The 15,835-nt window shown below is 38.7% G+C and overlaps 3 protein-coding genes across 3 annotated transcripts; 1 reads left to right on the plus strand and 2 right to left on the minus strand.

The window, feature by feature from the left end:
- Nucleotides 1-1,460: 1,460 nt before the first annotated feature.
- Nucleotides 1,461-3,473, plus strand: mettl5 (methyltransferase 5, N6-adenosine). The gene is made up of 7 exons (XM_037686455.1): nt 1,461-1,710; nt 1,779-1,893; nt 1,953-2,137; nt 2,659-2,741; nt 2,835-2,886; nt 2,956-3,005; nt 3,362-3,473. The coding sequence occupies exons 1-7, from the start codon at nt 1,611-1,613 to the stop codon at nt 3,401-3,403; spliced, it is 627 nt and encodes a 208-aa protein (XP_037542383.1). The 5' UTR covers nt 1,461-1,610; the 3' UTR covers nt 3,404-3,473.
- On the minus strand, nt 3,043-11,468 carry ssb (small RNA binding exonuclease protection factor La). The gene is made up of 12 exons (XM_037686458.1): nt 11,397-11,468; nt 10,555-10,623; nt 10,366-10,469; nt 7,807-7,981; nt 7,447-7,554; nt 7,227-7,330; nt 6,114-6,185; nt 5,977-6,019; nt 5,752-5,892; nt 5,484-5,673; nt 5,245-5,364; nt 3,043-3,566 (listed from the first exon to the last, which is right to left on the minus strand). The coding sequence occupies exons 2-12, from the start codon at nt 10,612-10,614 to the stop codon at nt 3,499-3,501; spliced, it is 1,185 nt and encodes a 394-aa protein (XP_037542386.1). The 5' UTR covers nt 10,615-10,623; nt 11,397-11,468; the 3' UTR covers nt 3,043-3,498.
- A 1,892-nt stretch (nt 11,469-13,360) lies between these two features.
- On the minus strand, nt 13,361-15,469 carry nup62l (nucleoporin 62 like). The gene is made up of 2 exons (XM_037686459.1): nt 13,719-15,469; nt 13,361-13,623 (listed from the first exon to the last, which is right to left on the minus strand). The coding sequence occupies exons 1-2, from the start codon at nt 15,171-15,173 to the stop codon at nt 13,465-13,467; spliced, it is 1,614 nt and encodes a 537-aa protein (XP_037542387.1). The 5' UTR covers nt 15,174-15,469; the 3' UTR covers nt 13,361-13,464.
- Nucleotides 15,470-15,835: the final 366 nt, after the last annotated feature.

Below are 15,835 nucleotides of genomic sequence, written 5' to 3' on the forward strand. Positions count from 1 at the left end.
GAGAGAAGCCATTCTTACTGTCATGAAAAACATGTTTAAAAGCAGCCAGTTTAAAATTTACATGTGTTTATGCTTTCATTTTCAATAAGAATAATCCAAAATGCTTCATTGGTTGTTTACATGTTTATGCCATGCTTTTTTTATATACATCAGTACATGATTTAAAAAAAATTACATCAAGATTTGAGTAAATATTTACTTTATTTGTCCACATTCACTGCACACTATAATTAATATATTCTGTGTTCGTCTAATGCTCAAAATCCTTATTTGTAATATTTTCATCAAGATCATGTTTTAGCTTTTTCTCCTGAAGGCTAACAATATTTCCTTAAAGTTAAAATAAATATAATGCATTTATTGTGGTAACTATTGGAAATGAATTAATATACTGTACAGACATTTTAAATCTACTTATTGCAATGTCAAGAAGTCTGTTTAAAAATAAATCATTAAATCATTAAATAAGCACTTTTTTTCATGTTAGTTAATAATATGTCTTTAAACCAGGGGTTCTCAAACATATTGGGTTCAAGGACCCCTTACAGGGGAGAAAAAGTTTCAGGGACCCCCTCATGTTTATAAAATAATATATTTAATTTCTCTCTTTAATGCAATGGAAATATTTGTGTAACATAAATACTAAAACCTGTTCTTAAAGAGTGTTAATACAATTTTTATACTTTTAAACATGGGGTATTTTTCATTCAAGGCACAGTTAATTAACACGTTTTTTAATTTTAACTTCCAAAATTTACAATTTTGAGAAAAATAACAGTATCAAACACCACTTTAAACTTTACCTATTCACATAATGAACATAAATGTGTTGCCACTTCTTCAAATTATTACTGTGTGTTGGGGGGATTATCTGGGAGTCCTCCCAATAAAATTTTGAATAAAATAGATGTAATTTCATGCATTTAGGTGTATTTTAACAGGTTGTTAAACAACTATGTGCTTGTAAATGCACTATATACACACACACGTGTACAGTTTTGTGCTTTGGGACTATTTTAGGCTCTTATTGGGCTTTATCAGATAATTTCAAATTGATTACCTGATTTTATTCCCCTTTATTGTTTCTCAGATCTTAACGCTTGATGGCTAAAGATCATTCATTACAGGGAATGTTCAATCCTAACAAGTTATCAATAAAAGACAGAATATGTCAAGATTTTACTGCAAACCTAAAAACTAATTTATAATAATAATAATAATAAAACAACCAATAAATGCAGCATTGTAGTGCATATTCCAGTTGTCTTCTGGAATCTCTTAAAATGTTCAAGTTTGACAAAAGTGAACTAAATAAAAAGGCAGTTTTTAATGACAAATATCTTTTTTTTTTTTACTTTTACGTCTTCACCTGTGAGGGGCAGTAACATCACATCCTCCAGTCCGCTAGGTGGCGGTGTGAGCACGTGAGTGAGTTTTTCGACTGAAAATTAACCACAGAAGAAGAACGTCAGCTTGTTTACTATGATGGCGGAAGTTATGCTTGTTTTATCACCCAAACTTACTCACATGGAGATTTAATCGAAACAACATTGTTTATATTTAGTTTATCTGCGTAGTTACACGGGCGCTGAACCTCACGGCCGTTTGTGATGAAGCTAAAGGAATTAGAAAGTTGCTTGCAGCAGGTGGACACATTCGAAGAGCCCAAAATCCTTCTCGAACAGTATCCAACCAGCCCTCACATTGCTGGTGAGTCAAAGAGCATGTGATCGACTGCTCGTAATCTTGCCGTTTCTCATGTTTGTGTCTTTTCACAGCCTGCATGCTGTACACGATCCACACTACGTTTGATGACATCGAGGCCAAACTGGTGGCCGATCTGGGATGTGGTTGTGGAGTCCTCAGCATCGGGGCCGTGATGCTGGACGCAGGGTGAGACACTGAATTCAAATGGTGTCGTGTTTTATTGTCTGAACGCTTCTGTTTTACAGCTTGTGTGTCGGTTTTGACATTGACGACGACGCTTTGGAGATATTCAGGAGAAACGCAGAGGAATTTGAGACCTCCAACGTGGACCTGGTCCAGTGTGACCTGTGCTGCCTGCAGGGAGAAGCTTATGCCCAGAAGTTCGACACAGTGATCATGAATCCACCATTTGGTACAAAACACAACCAAGGTAGGTGAGCAAATGTTACATTTAAAGTTTGGGGTTTATAATCAATATTAATGATTTAATCCACATACATGCAAATATATTGATGCAGAGGCTTGAGTCTCAAAACTTATTTGTTCAGGAAGAATACTATGGTTACATTTTAACTGTGCTACATCTTTCAAATTAATTGCCATCTGAGCAAATATTGTCACTTCAGTTTTGGGTTTAATTACCTCAGTGGATGGGTAAAGAAGTCTCTGATAGCCTCCTCCTTCCTGCGTGAATGTATTCACTTGTAGTGATTTCTGTTGATTGTCTATTTCCTATCAGTGCATGCTGTGTAAAGGCAGTTGGCTCATTTGGAATTAATGACGTTAGAAATGTTTGCTTCTACAGTATCGTCTCTGATAGTATGATTTAGGATTCAATGTACGACTTCCTGTGCTTACCATGACTGGCATTCAATAAGATGTACAGAATTAAACAGGAAGCCAGCTCCATGCGTTTGTTTGATTAAAGATGTGTTTTTATGTCTATTCAAGGCATGGACATGAAGTTCCTTCGAGCTGCTTTAACTATGGCAAAGACAGCCGTGTACTCACTTCACAAAACATCAACACGAGAGGTAAACTGAAGTCGTAATATGAAAATATCCTTTATAAATCAGCATGTCTGGTGTAAAGGCTGAAATACTATTAATCCTCGTATGATTTTACAGCACATACAGAAAAAAGCTAATGACTGGGGAGTAAAGATGGATGTCATTGCAGGTTAGTCAAGTACAAAGTTGCATCCTTTGTGCAATGAAAATATTCAAATTATGACTTTTTTTTAAAAAGAACTACGATATGATTTACCAGCATCCTACAAGTTTCACAAGAAGAAATCGGTAAGCATGCTGCTTCATCAGATTCATCAGACCTGTATTTGGTTTTGTAAAGATTTTATTTGCTGTTAACATATGCAAACTGAAAATATTCTGTGCACATTTCCATCATTCTGTAGGAAATCTACAAAGAAAACAATGGCACACTGCATTTACGTGTCACACAGGTCTCAAAGAAAATAACTAAAAACATTTGCTGGAGAAATTAAATTACTGTCAAAAGCTGTTTCCTGAAGAATATGTTAAAATCAAAACATGCTAAATGAAAATGTACAGAAATATTTATGTGAGAGGCACAACAGAGACTTAAAAAGGCTGAAAACTGATTTTAAGCTTTGATTTTTTTTTTTCTCCTTTAGGTGGACATCCAAGTAGACTTCTTAAGGTTCTCCAAAACATGATGCTTTTACTGGAATGAGTTTAAGTTGCCTCCTGCATAATATTTATAATAAATGTTTTTACTTAAAAAAAGGGGAACTGGGCATCTGTCTCGTCCTTAAGATCCATTTTCAGTTTTGGTAACCTTTGCTGGGGGACCATCACCATCTTCTAGCTCCTTTGGTGCTGCAGGTGAAAAAATGTAGGCAAACATTTAAACATGGTGAAAATAAAGAACACTCAGCAAAAAAAATCTAAAGCCAGCATATCTCTATGCTGCACCCAAATGTGCACAGCAGTGTGCAGAATGTGTAGAAACATGTTCTCAATCTCCTAGAGTGAGTTGCCACGCATCTGTATCTTGTGTAACCTCCATCTCCCCATGCCTGTCTGTTTGTCTGTTCCTCTCGGACGAGCTGTACTGAAATGTAATTTTGCTGCACTTCGGTGAAATGACAATAAAGCTGATTCTGAAAAGGAAAGAGAACTAGAGAAACTGCATTTCCTGCGAAATGCAGTGTGAATGCTTAACACTGAAAAACAGCTGAAATTAGCTACAAACATGCTGAAACAGAAGAACAAGACTAATTTAGTAGAAGAAAGCAGAAAGAACACATTCTTGCTAAATTAGGTTTAAATAAGTAGAAATTAGCATAAAAATTGGGAAATTAACAAAAAAGCTGAAATTGGCTAAATTAAATATTGAAAAGTAGCTGAAAAGGCAGAAAAAAACCCTTTAAACTACCAGAAGGAAGTGGAAAGAGCTGAATATGAGCTAAAAATTAAATGAGTAGAAAAAGCTTAATTTAGCACAAACAGCTAAAAAGTATCATGATAGTAGAAAAGTAGACTTTAGTAGCTGAAATAGCAGGAAAAAGCTGAAATTAGCAGAAAGTTAATTAGGCTGAAAGTAGAAATTACCACAAACAACTTGAATATATCTGAAAACGGCTAAAATTAGCTTTAAAAAGCCAAAAAGTAGCTAAAATAGCAGAAAAGTCTTAAACTTGCAGAAATCAGTTGAAAGGATCATAAGCTGAAATTAGCAGAAAGAAGTTAGCAGAATCACAAAACGGCAACAACAACAAAAACAGGTGAAAGTAGCTGAAAAAAGTTTTAAATTTGCACAAGAAAGCTACAAGAAGCTGAACCAGAACAAAATGTGAAAGGAGCAGTAACAGGTTGTAAACAGATCTAAAGAGTTGAAGGATGTAAAATGAGTTCAATTTTCTGAGGAAAAAAATGGCAGAAAAGGCTAAAGAAGCTTAAAAAAAGAGATAAAGTTGCACCAATACCAAAAGTCAGAGCAGGATTGTCCTGAAACAGCTGAACTTTTTGATATGATTCGTTGAAATAGATTGAAAACTGGGGGATGAGGAAGATGCTGGAAAACGTAGAGGAGAAGAAATGGATCTCAATAGTGTGAATGCTTCATAAACATTCACGAAAGAAAATCTTTAGTCAGTGCAGAGCTTTCTTTCAGCTTCACAGGTTTTCCTCTAAACTCTCCTTATGACACGTGCGTTACCGTTTGACACATCGCCCGTAATGATCTCTTCACCAACAGCCTACATTGTTCATTTTCTCTGATTCCTACAATTGATTGTTACAATTAAAAAGGCACGAGCCACAGACTCGGTGCAGTTTTGAGGTGAATGCTGAGGCAGGTAGAATATATGTGGAGGTAGAAAACCCAATAATGCAGTAGGGAAAGGAGAATACTGTTGTGTAAGTTGCACACCGACTGGCTGGTGGTTTGGTCACAAACACCCAGAATGAAGTTAAACTGCAGCTGAAGCTTCATGTACTCAGAATTAACTCTCAACCAACAATCACAGCCAAGTGTTATAATGGAGTTACTTACCATCGTCTTCATCGCTGTCAAATTTTGTCCTCTTTCCTTGGAACTGAGTTCTGCCGTGATCTTTTCCACCTCTTCCCTTTCGGCCTCCTCTTCCTCTGCCACCGCCTCTTCCTCTTCCACCTTTTATTTCAAAGTCATAAACATCCTTATACAAAGCACAACAAGCGTGTTCTTCTTTTGAACGTGTCAGATCAAGGTCGAAGTGGTTTACACACGGAGCAGCACGTTTTAAATATTACCTCTGCCTTTTGATGATCGGCTTTGCAATTCTTGCTGCGCTTCGATAATCTTTTTCAGATTCTCCTTCGCCTCTTCTCCCTCAAGCACCTGCCATGTAACCGTGTTGTCCTTCACCTTCAGCTCCCCGCCGTTTGCCTCTTTTGCCTTTTCGAACGCTTCTTTTGCGTTCCCGTCAAAAAGAAGGGTGCCCTTAATGGGAGTAAGGAAACCGGCTTACACACCAACATTTCTCCCTTTCTTTAAAATTTAATTCGTAGGAGAACCAACCTCTTTGGCTCCTCTTGTGAAGTCAACCCACTTTATCTTTCCGTGCCCAGAAAACACTACATGAAAGTCCTCTCGCGACACATCTTCAAGCTCTCCAGAGAACTTCAATAAGCAACCCGTCTGTTCACCCAGCAGCAAACCCTGCAAGGACACGCCCCTGCTTACAACAGTTTGTATTCAACACAGAAACTAACTTGATAGTTGCAAGGCGTTTGGTAATCTTACCATTTCTTTTTCTTCTGTTTGTTTTTGATGCTGCTCTTTTTTCCTTAATAATATATTAAGAAAGTGGTTTACACATATATTTCTTAACAAAAGGTTCAACTGGTTTATGATAAAATAGTTAAATCGTGTGGTCCTACTCTTTAGCTTTTGCTTTTGTCTGTTCTTTGTAGTGTTTTCTTTCTTCTGCTTTCTTTGTATGGTAGTCTTCCCTGAAAAACAAACAGTACATAATTTATGATTTTTTTTTAATGACATGAATCAGTGGACAGATTTTAATGAAACTCAAAGTGATCACTGGATTTACATCTATAACTGATAACCGTTCGAAGATGACAATTCAAGATGACTGCCACAAATAATTGGTATTAGTCAACACAAAAATAACTAATTCAGTCAATTTTGCACATATCAAACTACTATAAATGTTACATGGTACAGTAGTCCCTCTCTACTTCACGGCTCGTTTTTCGTGGACTCACTATCGCGTTTTTCAAAATAAGATTGGACATAGCACACAATTAGCTGATTGATGGATGAGCCGCACGATCAGCATGGAATTTTTATTTAAAATAAATTATTTAGCACCTGCTGCACATTTGTGCAGCCCATAAAGCAGGATAAAACTTCCTCCAGCAGCTGATCAGCTGTTCACCATGCAGCGCGGCGAAGTGGGCGTGGCCAAGAGCGCTTGCAGGTGGCAAAGTGCAAATGAGGCAGGAAGCTGAAATCATGACACTCTGTGCTCTTTTAGAGCGTTTAGAGTTTAGAAACATTGTTTAAAATATTGCAACAGCATGGGAAGGGTTTAAAATGTCTTTTCATATATATATATATATATATATACATAAACTACTACTTACTACTTGTACTACTATTCCTACTTCGTAGTTTTTCCACTTATTTCAGGGTACGGATCTCCCGCGATAAATGAGGGACCACTGTATTAGCCAAGAGTCGTACTCAAAAAAAAACTTCCAAGTGTAACAGATCACACAAGATCACAGGAGATCACACACAATATCAATTACAGGGTTTGACCCTAACAACTATAACTCCATCCTTTCTCTTCACAAGATGATCTTAGTCTAAAACTCTGTCAAGAAAGGCGGAGGGTGATTTGTGCTTTTTCAATTAATGCTACGTCTTTATTTTTTTATTTTTTTCCCCTCTAATGTAATTCTGAATGAAAAAAAAAACAAAACATCAGATAACATTTTTGGGGGCCAGGGACAAAAACAAGTGCAACTTACCGTGACAACACAATCATCTCATTGTCTTTGAATGTTTTTACATCAGAACGTTCCAAGAACTGCTTCGATGACTCTTCAGTGACAAAACAGATAAACACAGATCCCTGCAAATATAAATAATAGAAGAAAAACAGCTGACTAGGGGGTGTGTGTATATATATATATATATATATATATATATATATATAAATAGAGGAATAAATGACAATGTTTTGCATACCTTAAACTGCCGTTGCAGGTTTCTCCTCATCTGGATGTTTTCTATGTTGCCTTTTCCATTCAGCCACTCTTGAATCTCATCAAGAGTTGTTTGAAGAGGAAACCCTTTCTAGATGGGGAAATAATAGATTTTGAAAAGCGGGAAAGCATTTAACACTTGAGTTAGGGAGAGAAAACAGTATATGTACAAAGACAATGTTTAACAGTGCTACTAAATTTTTATACATCTTTAGTTAAAAAAATACAAAAAGCTATAATGTTTGGAATGTGTAGGGAAAATATCACTTATTATAATTATACACAACATTTTGATGCATCAATTAAAATGCTGGTGAATGGGTATGCAATAATAAAAACTTACAACATAAACGGATCTGTTTTTTATTCCGTCTTTGTATTCGTCGTTTATTTCTGGTAAGGGTTTGTCTGGAGACCTCCTGATTTTAGTCTTGTCTTCACTGATCTCCAAGAGACCCGTCGTTGATTTCTGGAGAGCTGCAACGATGACGCTGCTGTCTGTAGTTAAAGTCTTTAATCTAAGTAAAGGCAACAGGGGGAAAAAATATATAGTTTGTTTTTTTTTTAACAAATGCAACACCAACAGCATGTGAAAATCAATTTTCTATCATGTGCATTGATGTCAGTGCAGTGATACAAAGGAAGGAGGTGGAAATCTATAATTGCTTCCTTTTACTGAGGGTCTTGGAATTGCTTCGTCAAGACGAAATAAAGCGTATTCAGTTTGGTTAAAGCTGTTAGTTTTGAAAAGAAAGTAGATGACTATGTGACTATGTAACTATTTACAGTAAAATGCTAATACACAGTTATCGATAAGTTTTGCGACGTATATTCAACATTTTCTTCAAGTGGGGGAACGCATCTTAACTCCTGTTTTTAAAGTGCCAGTTTTAGGCACATTATAAACAGGAGTTAAGAAAGTCAAACAATGTTAAAATCTAAACGAATAGCATTCAAATTGGACTAACAATATATAATGTATACAACTCGTATAGAAAACGTGTAGGCCATGTTATAATAACATTCGGCAACAATACAGTCTTGATTTTTACATTTTAAGTACCATATTTTTGACTATAGGTCGCAGCTTTTTGCATAAATTACAAAGTCCTGCAACGTATAGTCCAAAGTGACTTATTTACGTTTTTTCCCCATATTTATAACCCAATTTTTGGCTGAGAGACGACGATTTCATTCATTTTAACATGGAAAATGTTGAACACAATTATATTCAGTCGCTACAGGGCCCTCAACCAATATGGCAAGCCAAGTGTCTTATTAATAGATAAAAGTGGCTATTAAAATTATATTCTTTATGCATTTTATATTCTGTATGTATTTTATATTCTTTATGCATTTTATATTCTTCATGTAATTTATTCCTGTTGATCTTTGTTCTTACTGTAAAGTGTCCTTGGGTGTCATGAAAGGCGCTTTTTAAATAAAATGATTATTATTATTGAGACACTTGGCTTGCCATACCAAGTCACCTTCGGCTCAATCCAGAACTCCTGGAGCTTCATTTCGCTGCGCCGCTCAGGCGAAATGCAGCTTATTTGACCTTTAAAGTGCATTTATTAAGGAAAAGTTCAACTGAGACACACCTTTACTATAATGTCGAGCAAACAAATAATTGTTTTTAGGTGGTTATCTTGCTAAAAACCTCCCATGAATGCTCCCGAGGCTGCCATTTGGCTGCCAATCGATTTTTGGCAAAACACTGGCCCGTGTCTCCGGGTGGTCAGCGGTGACGCATAACAAATGTGACACGTCAGTGGTGACGCATTAGATGCAACCTATATGGTGAAGCAACTTATTTATGTTTTTTCTACTTTATTAGACATATATGGACTGATGCGACTTATAGGGCGGCGCAACTTTTAAGATGGAAAGTACAGTAGTTGCATTCAAAAAAACGTTCGATATAAAAACAACTGGACTTTATTTGTAACAGAAGACGTTTTGCTCCTCATCCGAGGAGCTTTCTCAATTCAAAGAGCAGAGAGTGAGGGATTCAGTAGTTGCAATTTTTTTCTCTTTTACTTAGTTTAAAACGAGGGTTTCTCTAGAGTTTGCTGCAGTTCTTACAAGCAGTATTACAAAAAGCTGACTAGTCATGCTTTATGTTTCAACTCAAATACTAGGTGCATCATTGTAGTTATTTTGTCACATTGAAATTATTGCTCTAAACCCCTATTTTGTACTTTACTTTCAAAGTCTTTGTTTACATTTTACTTTGTGATATACTCTCAAAGAAAATAATCAGCCTGACATGCATGTTTTTGGTCTGTGGGAGGAAACTGGAGTATGTTTAACCGGAGAAACCCCACGCATGCACAGAAAGAACATGCAAACTCCACCCATAATGGCCCCCTGGCCGGGATTCAATCCGGCGACCTTCTCGCTGAGAAGTGGCAGCTCTACCAACTGCGCCACCACGCCGCCAAAGAAAATACCAGTAATCTAAAATTATATTTTAGATTACTGGTATTTTTGGAGGTAAATTAGCGGTTTAGAATAATTCAAATAAATATAATTATTTGCAGACTTATAACAACTGATCTATACCAGCTAGTTCTCGGAAATCCAGCACCGTATTTTGAGACTTTACAAGTTCAGTGGAAAAAGATAAAGGCAACAATGACAGCAATTTAACAGGGTGTCACTTTAAACCCTTAAAGCTACAATCAATCGACTGTTTCTTGCCACTTAGCCCGTATGCATCAAAATAAATATGAAGTACAACTACTAGAATAAAACGTGAGACTGGAGAAGAGACTCTTCATATCACCTAATTGCCGGTGATATTTCCGACCAGTAAGCTGTTTACTCAAGACTTCATATAAACTAACATTTTGTAGCAACCAAAAAGATAATGCAGTTAGAATACATAAAAACCAACCTGTTGAATTTAAGCATGGTCTCCAAAGTCACCCAGCCGTCATCAAGCTGCAGCTGCTGTCTGAGAAACTTGTCTCTCGGGAGATTGTGATCTCCAAAGTAATACTGGGCAACAATAAGAGAAATATTTTTAGCTCAATTTAGGAATTTATCAATCGTGGAAGTAAAGTTCGAGGTCACAATTATTTACCTCTACTTGACGTGCCACCTTCATCTCAATGGGGGTCATCTCTTCTTGAGTTTCTGCCATTATTGTTCTCTACAGGAAACAGTAAGGCAGATAATGAGCAGTTACCACAAAATACACTCCTCTCTGATGACAACACACTGCCATTGGATACAGATATATCTATGCATATGCAGAACCTAGCCCACGTGTGCATGATTTTATTTTTTTTTTTTTTACTATTACAGTGCTGACTAGTGAATATTACAAGTTGCACTTTTATTTCTTCCTAATCAAACAAGTCCAGTGCTTTCATTCCAGACGAACCATTAAAAGTTTAGAAAAATGCTGATTAAAAAAAATTAGAGCAATGTTAAAATATTTACAATAAAGCTGACATTTTTATCATCTTTGGTGCTTTTATGCGTTTCTTTAGCTTTCCCACGTAAGATAACTGCAATAAAGTAAATTTAAAAGTATGTCATGTCAGTATGAAGCAGTCAAACATTTATATTTACTATTGTGGCCTATAAACTACTGTGGCTAGCAAACCTGTTAGCTTAGCTAGCTTACTTAGCAGCTGCTAACCACCCAAACTTTGTAATAATTTGGAGCAAAGCCACCAAGTTTTACCTAACCCGTAGCGTATCCTGCCTAATATTCATCAGTGTGATGATTATATTGTAAAATAAACTGTTTGAATGTTTTAGTTAACTTCAACACACTGGATGGTTCGTCCGTGCAGCAGCGTGCTATTAAAACGTACTGTAAAAACATTTTGATGAATTTATTACACAACAACATGTCGTCTGTTAATACAAACAACAAACTGAAACATTTTCATCAAAACCAAACGTTATACGTACGATATTTTCGACTGTGAAGCAACTGCTCTTTAAACACAAACCAAATGAACTCCCTCTCTGTGACTCGCGCACGTTGTGGAAATGCGTGCTACGGAAACGCCGAGGGCCAAAAAGATTTCGCTTTTTTTTTTTTTTTTACCTAAACAAAACTATTTGTTTTTATTTTAAAATATTATTGAAAGGGTGGATTTCAAGCGCTTTAATTTTATTTTATTTCATAAATTGTAGTGATTAGTAGAATTTTTACAACAATTTACATTTTAGGGTGTTTAATGATGAGTCAACCAACTTTTTTTAATTTATTTTTTACATTTATTTATACAGGTAGTCTCATTGAGTCACGAGAAGTCATTTTCAAGAGAGACCTGTTTTTGGGAGCAGATGATGGGGGTTAAGGGCTTTGCTCAAGGGCCCAGAGTGGGCCAAATGAGGATGGAGGCACATGTGGGTGTTTCACCTTTTCTACTCACATTTTTAATGTTATCGATCTCGGGAGTTGAACCTGCAACTTCCGATCACAGGTCCATCTTCTCTAACCTCTGCACCACCACTCCACTTGTCTATCAAGGACACTGACACAATTGTTAAAAGGTCTAATGGGTTACTAGTAATTGGACAAATACTCTGTTCAGTTAATACTGTATTTTATTCAAGCTATTGTAAATAATTTGAACAATAGGTAAGATGGGAAACACATGTACCTTCAGTTCCAGTAAACCATGCAAATAGTGTAACACAGGTCTTTGTTTCCCTGAAGGAATAACCCGTTTGCTCCGCTCCAACTTGTGGTGTACGTCCTCAAGGGTCCATTTTGGAGCCTATTCTGGTTTTTCGTTATTTAAAAAATGCTGCCTTTGGGATCTATATTTAGAAAGTATTCCTCTATACCTGAGAAGGTTTGGACATGTCCAGAGGGACAGTGGGTATATTGGTAGAAGGCTGTTAGAAATGCAGCTGCCAGGGAAAATACAAAGAGAACGGTCAAAGAGGAGACATGTGGATACAATGAGAGGACATGGAGGTAGTTGGAGTGAGATGGCGGAGGATGACTTGTTGTGGCACCCCTGAAGAGGAAAAGCCAAAAAGAAGAAGACATTTCCTTTCATTGCTACTATGGCATTTAAATATATTTCTCTTTTAAACTGGATCTCTCTGCAGCCCCTTTTAAAGATATCAAAATCAGAAATGTGTCCCGACAGCTATAGTGCAGTACGGTGGATTGTCCTGGTGGATCAGATTCGTTTTCACAGGAATCTCCACTTGGTCTATGGTGTGACCGCTCTGCTCTTTCAGACTGTTCCAGTGGGCACAGCAGGTCCTCCAGCTCGTTTCTCCAGTTCCTTGTGGAGGGATCCATTTTCCACCAGCATGCGGCCCCAGGCGTTCACCTGTGTTGCATGCTTTATGAATTCTCTCCTGGTCTTCAAGCTCAAGACTCCACTTGGTATGTTGTGTAAGGTGAAAGGAGACATTTTTATATTATACCTGTTTAATCAAAAAGGTAAACACACTGACAAACACTGGGAAAGCAAGCTGACCCTTTCCGATACTCAACAGTTTAAAACTCCTCGCCACGATGGAAAAGCCAAACTTGATGCTTTTGAAAAGGAGCAGTGGATGGAAAATCAAATTTTGATGGAAAATCATGATTATAACATTATATATAGCATTTAACATTATAACATTGATGGAAAATCAAAAAGTTAGTCGTGAATGTTCCTTTATGGGATGATTTAATTGATCGATACAATATGCACTGTATGAATATGGAAATAAATCAAATGTTACAAAAGCTGTGTGCTCATAGAAGCAACGTTCATTTTAATCATCAGAAAAAAAAGTTAAAACGCAAATTGCAAAAATTATTTATTCATACTACTCAGAACAATTTACAGATACAATCAGCGTTTAAAAATTATTCAGTTGAAAATATTAATTATAATGAAACCCAGATAATCCATAGGTGTTGAGAGATCAGAAACACGAATTAAGAAAAATGTAAATCCAAACAGGGAAAAATAATCTAAAGTAGTAATATATTTTATGCAAAGCTAACTCTTGTTGCAGATCAGTCAAAGGTTAAGCGGAACGTTTTCTCCTGCTCCTTGCGTTGGGTGTCACACAGTTTGGACACTTCCTCCACTCTTCTCTGCAGGAGAACCGAGTTCTGATCGATCCACTGCAGTGAGTCCATGTGGGCGTTGAGGATTTTACAAATCTGCTGGAGCTGAAACAAACAAACAAAAAAGAAGAGAGGATGAGATCAATCAGCACCAAAACGTCACCAGAGCAGGTTTATTAACACTTAATGTCTGATCTTACTGGATCACTGGTGTCAGCCGAGCCGCTGGACGTGTTCAGGTGCTCGATGATCTCCTTCAGGTCCTGGGACATCCTCTTTAGCTGCGCGTCAACATTCTCGGCGAGTTTGTACGTTCTCTCTCGCTCCTCGTCGGCGTTCTGCATATAAATGGTTCCGCTCTGCTCTTTCACAGACTCCTCCAGTGGGCACAGCAGGTCCTCCAGCTCCTTCTGCTGGGACAGGATGAAGTCCAGCTCCTGGTTCAGCCTCCTCTGGTCCAGCTTCACCTTCTCCAGCTCCTTGTGGAGGGATGTGATCTTCTCTCCATTCTCCACCAGCATGCGGTCCCAGGCATTCACCTGTGTTGCCTGCTGTAAGAAATGCCTCTCCTGGTCTTCAAGCTCAAGACTCCACTTGTTGATGAGGCTCTCCAGCTGGGCATACGTCATCACAGGAGGAGCTGCTGTGGTACTGATAGTTGTGACCGTCGTAGCTGTGGTGGTGCTGGCGGTGGATGCAGGTTTCAGTCCCAGCGTGAAGGGTGTGGCAGTAGCTGCAGGGACCACTGTAGCTGTGGCAGTGGAGGCAGGCGCAGCGGTGGGAGCTGTTGAGCCCAGAGGTTTGAGCGTGAAGGGTAAACCTCCACCAGCTGCTGTGGTGGTTGCAGTGGCAGGTGGTGCAGTGCCAAACATGAATCCTGTTGTAGATGTAGCAGTGGCGGTGGAAGCAGTCGTGGTGACGATGGGACTAGCAAACAAAGATGTAATGGGAGCTGCCTGAGTGGATGCAGGAGGAGGAGCTGGGGTGGTGGAAGGTTTAATTCCAAAGCTGAATCCCCCACTCTGGGTTGTTGGTGCTACAGGGGTGGAGGCTGCTGTGGTGCCGAAGCTGAAGCCTCCTCCTGGGGCCACAGTTGGAGCTGCAGCTGTGGTCACCTGCACCTTGTTGGCCCCGAAGCTGAACCCTCCTCCAAACGGCATGCCAGTCGCCGTTGTGGCAGCGGGTGCAGCAGTTGGCGCAGCTGTTGGTGCAGCTATTGGTGCAGCTGTTGGCGCAGGCTGCGTTTGGGGGGCACCTCCAAAGGTGAATCCTCCTCCTGCTGGGGCGGGAGGAGTGCTGGTCTGTGCAGACAGCAGGCTACCCAGAGTAAACCCCGAGCTCGCAGCTGGAGCTGTTGCGGAGCCCAGAGCCAACCCTGTCGCTGCCGTAGTCTGAGGAGTCGTACCCAGACCAAATGTGGAGGTGGGTGTGCCGAAGGAAAACCCCGAGCCGCCTGCGGAGCTCTTAGCCGGGGTGCCAAAGCTGAAGGCGCCGGTAGGATTTGTACTGGCCTGGGTGGAAGTGTTGAAGCTGAAGCCCCCTCCTGGAGCCGCGGAGTTGGTTAAAGAGAAGCCCGTGTTGGGGGCAGCGGCGGTGGTCTTCTGAGCTCCAAAGTTGAAGCCAGCAGGCTGTCCGAAATTAAATCCCCCACTCATTTTCTTGTAATAAGAATAAAAACACCAGCTCAGCAATCAGCTATGACTCACTTCCTCGCTGAATCTTTGCGGCTTTTGGCGGGTAGCAATAGCTAACGTTCCAGCGTCCAGCTAACGTTAGCAAGGAGACGCTCAGGTCTACTAGGATGACTTTCCACACTTTAGCGGTAAACAAAAGGAATCATAGGCTTCTCCACGTTACTTTTCAGCGTAATAGAAACTAAAAACTACGAACGCATCATTCATAAAAACGTGGCTCCATGAACGTCATTTTCCACAAACAGGCAAATACTCTGGCTACCTAAAGGAAATGACGATCATGAGGTACTAATTTATCCTGAACTTTGACTGTCAGGTAAATTGTCCCGCCTCTTACTAAACTGGCGAATTTTCTGTCCAATCACAATTCCGAGCTGATGTAGGACGACGTCGGAATGGTTGCCTGACAGACTAATATCAGGGCTATAATAACATCGTTAATCAAAGAGTAAACAAGACCAAGATATACTCTACAAGTGAACATACTCGCAGTTTTTCCGGATCAAACGGGTTTTTAAATGCAAGTCTTTTAAGGTTTATGTCGAGTTACACAGTCATACTTTATCGTCAGTTTAAAACAAAACTATATCAGTAATAGCAATACCTTAAAATAAATATAATTT

This window comes from Nematolebias whitei, chromosome 13 (assembly GCF_014905685.2).
Source record: "Nematolebias whitei isolate Nwh7 chromosome 13, NemWhi1, whole genome shotgun sequence".
NCBI lineage: Eukaryota > Metazoa > Chordata > Actinopteri > Cyprinodontiformes > Rivulidae > Nematolebias > Nematolebias whitei.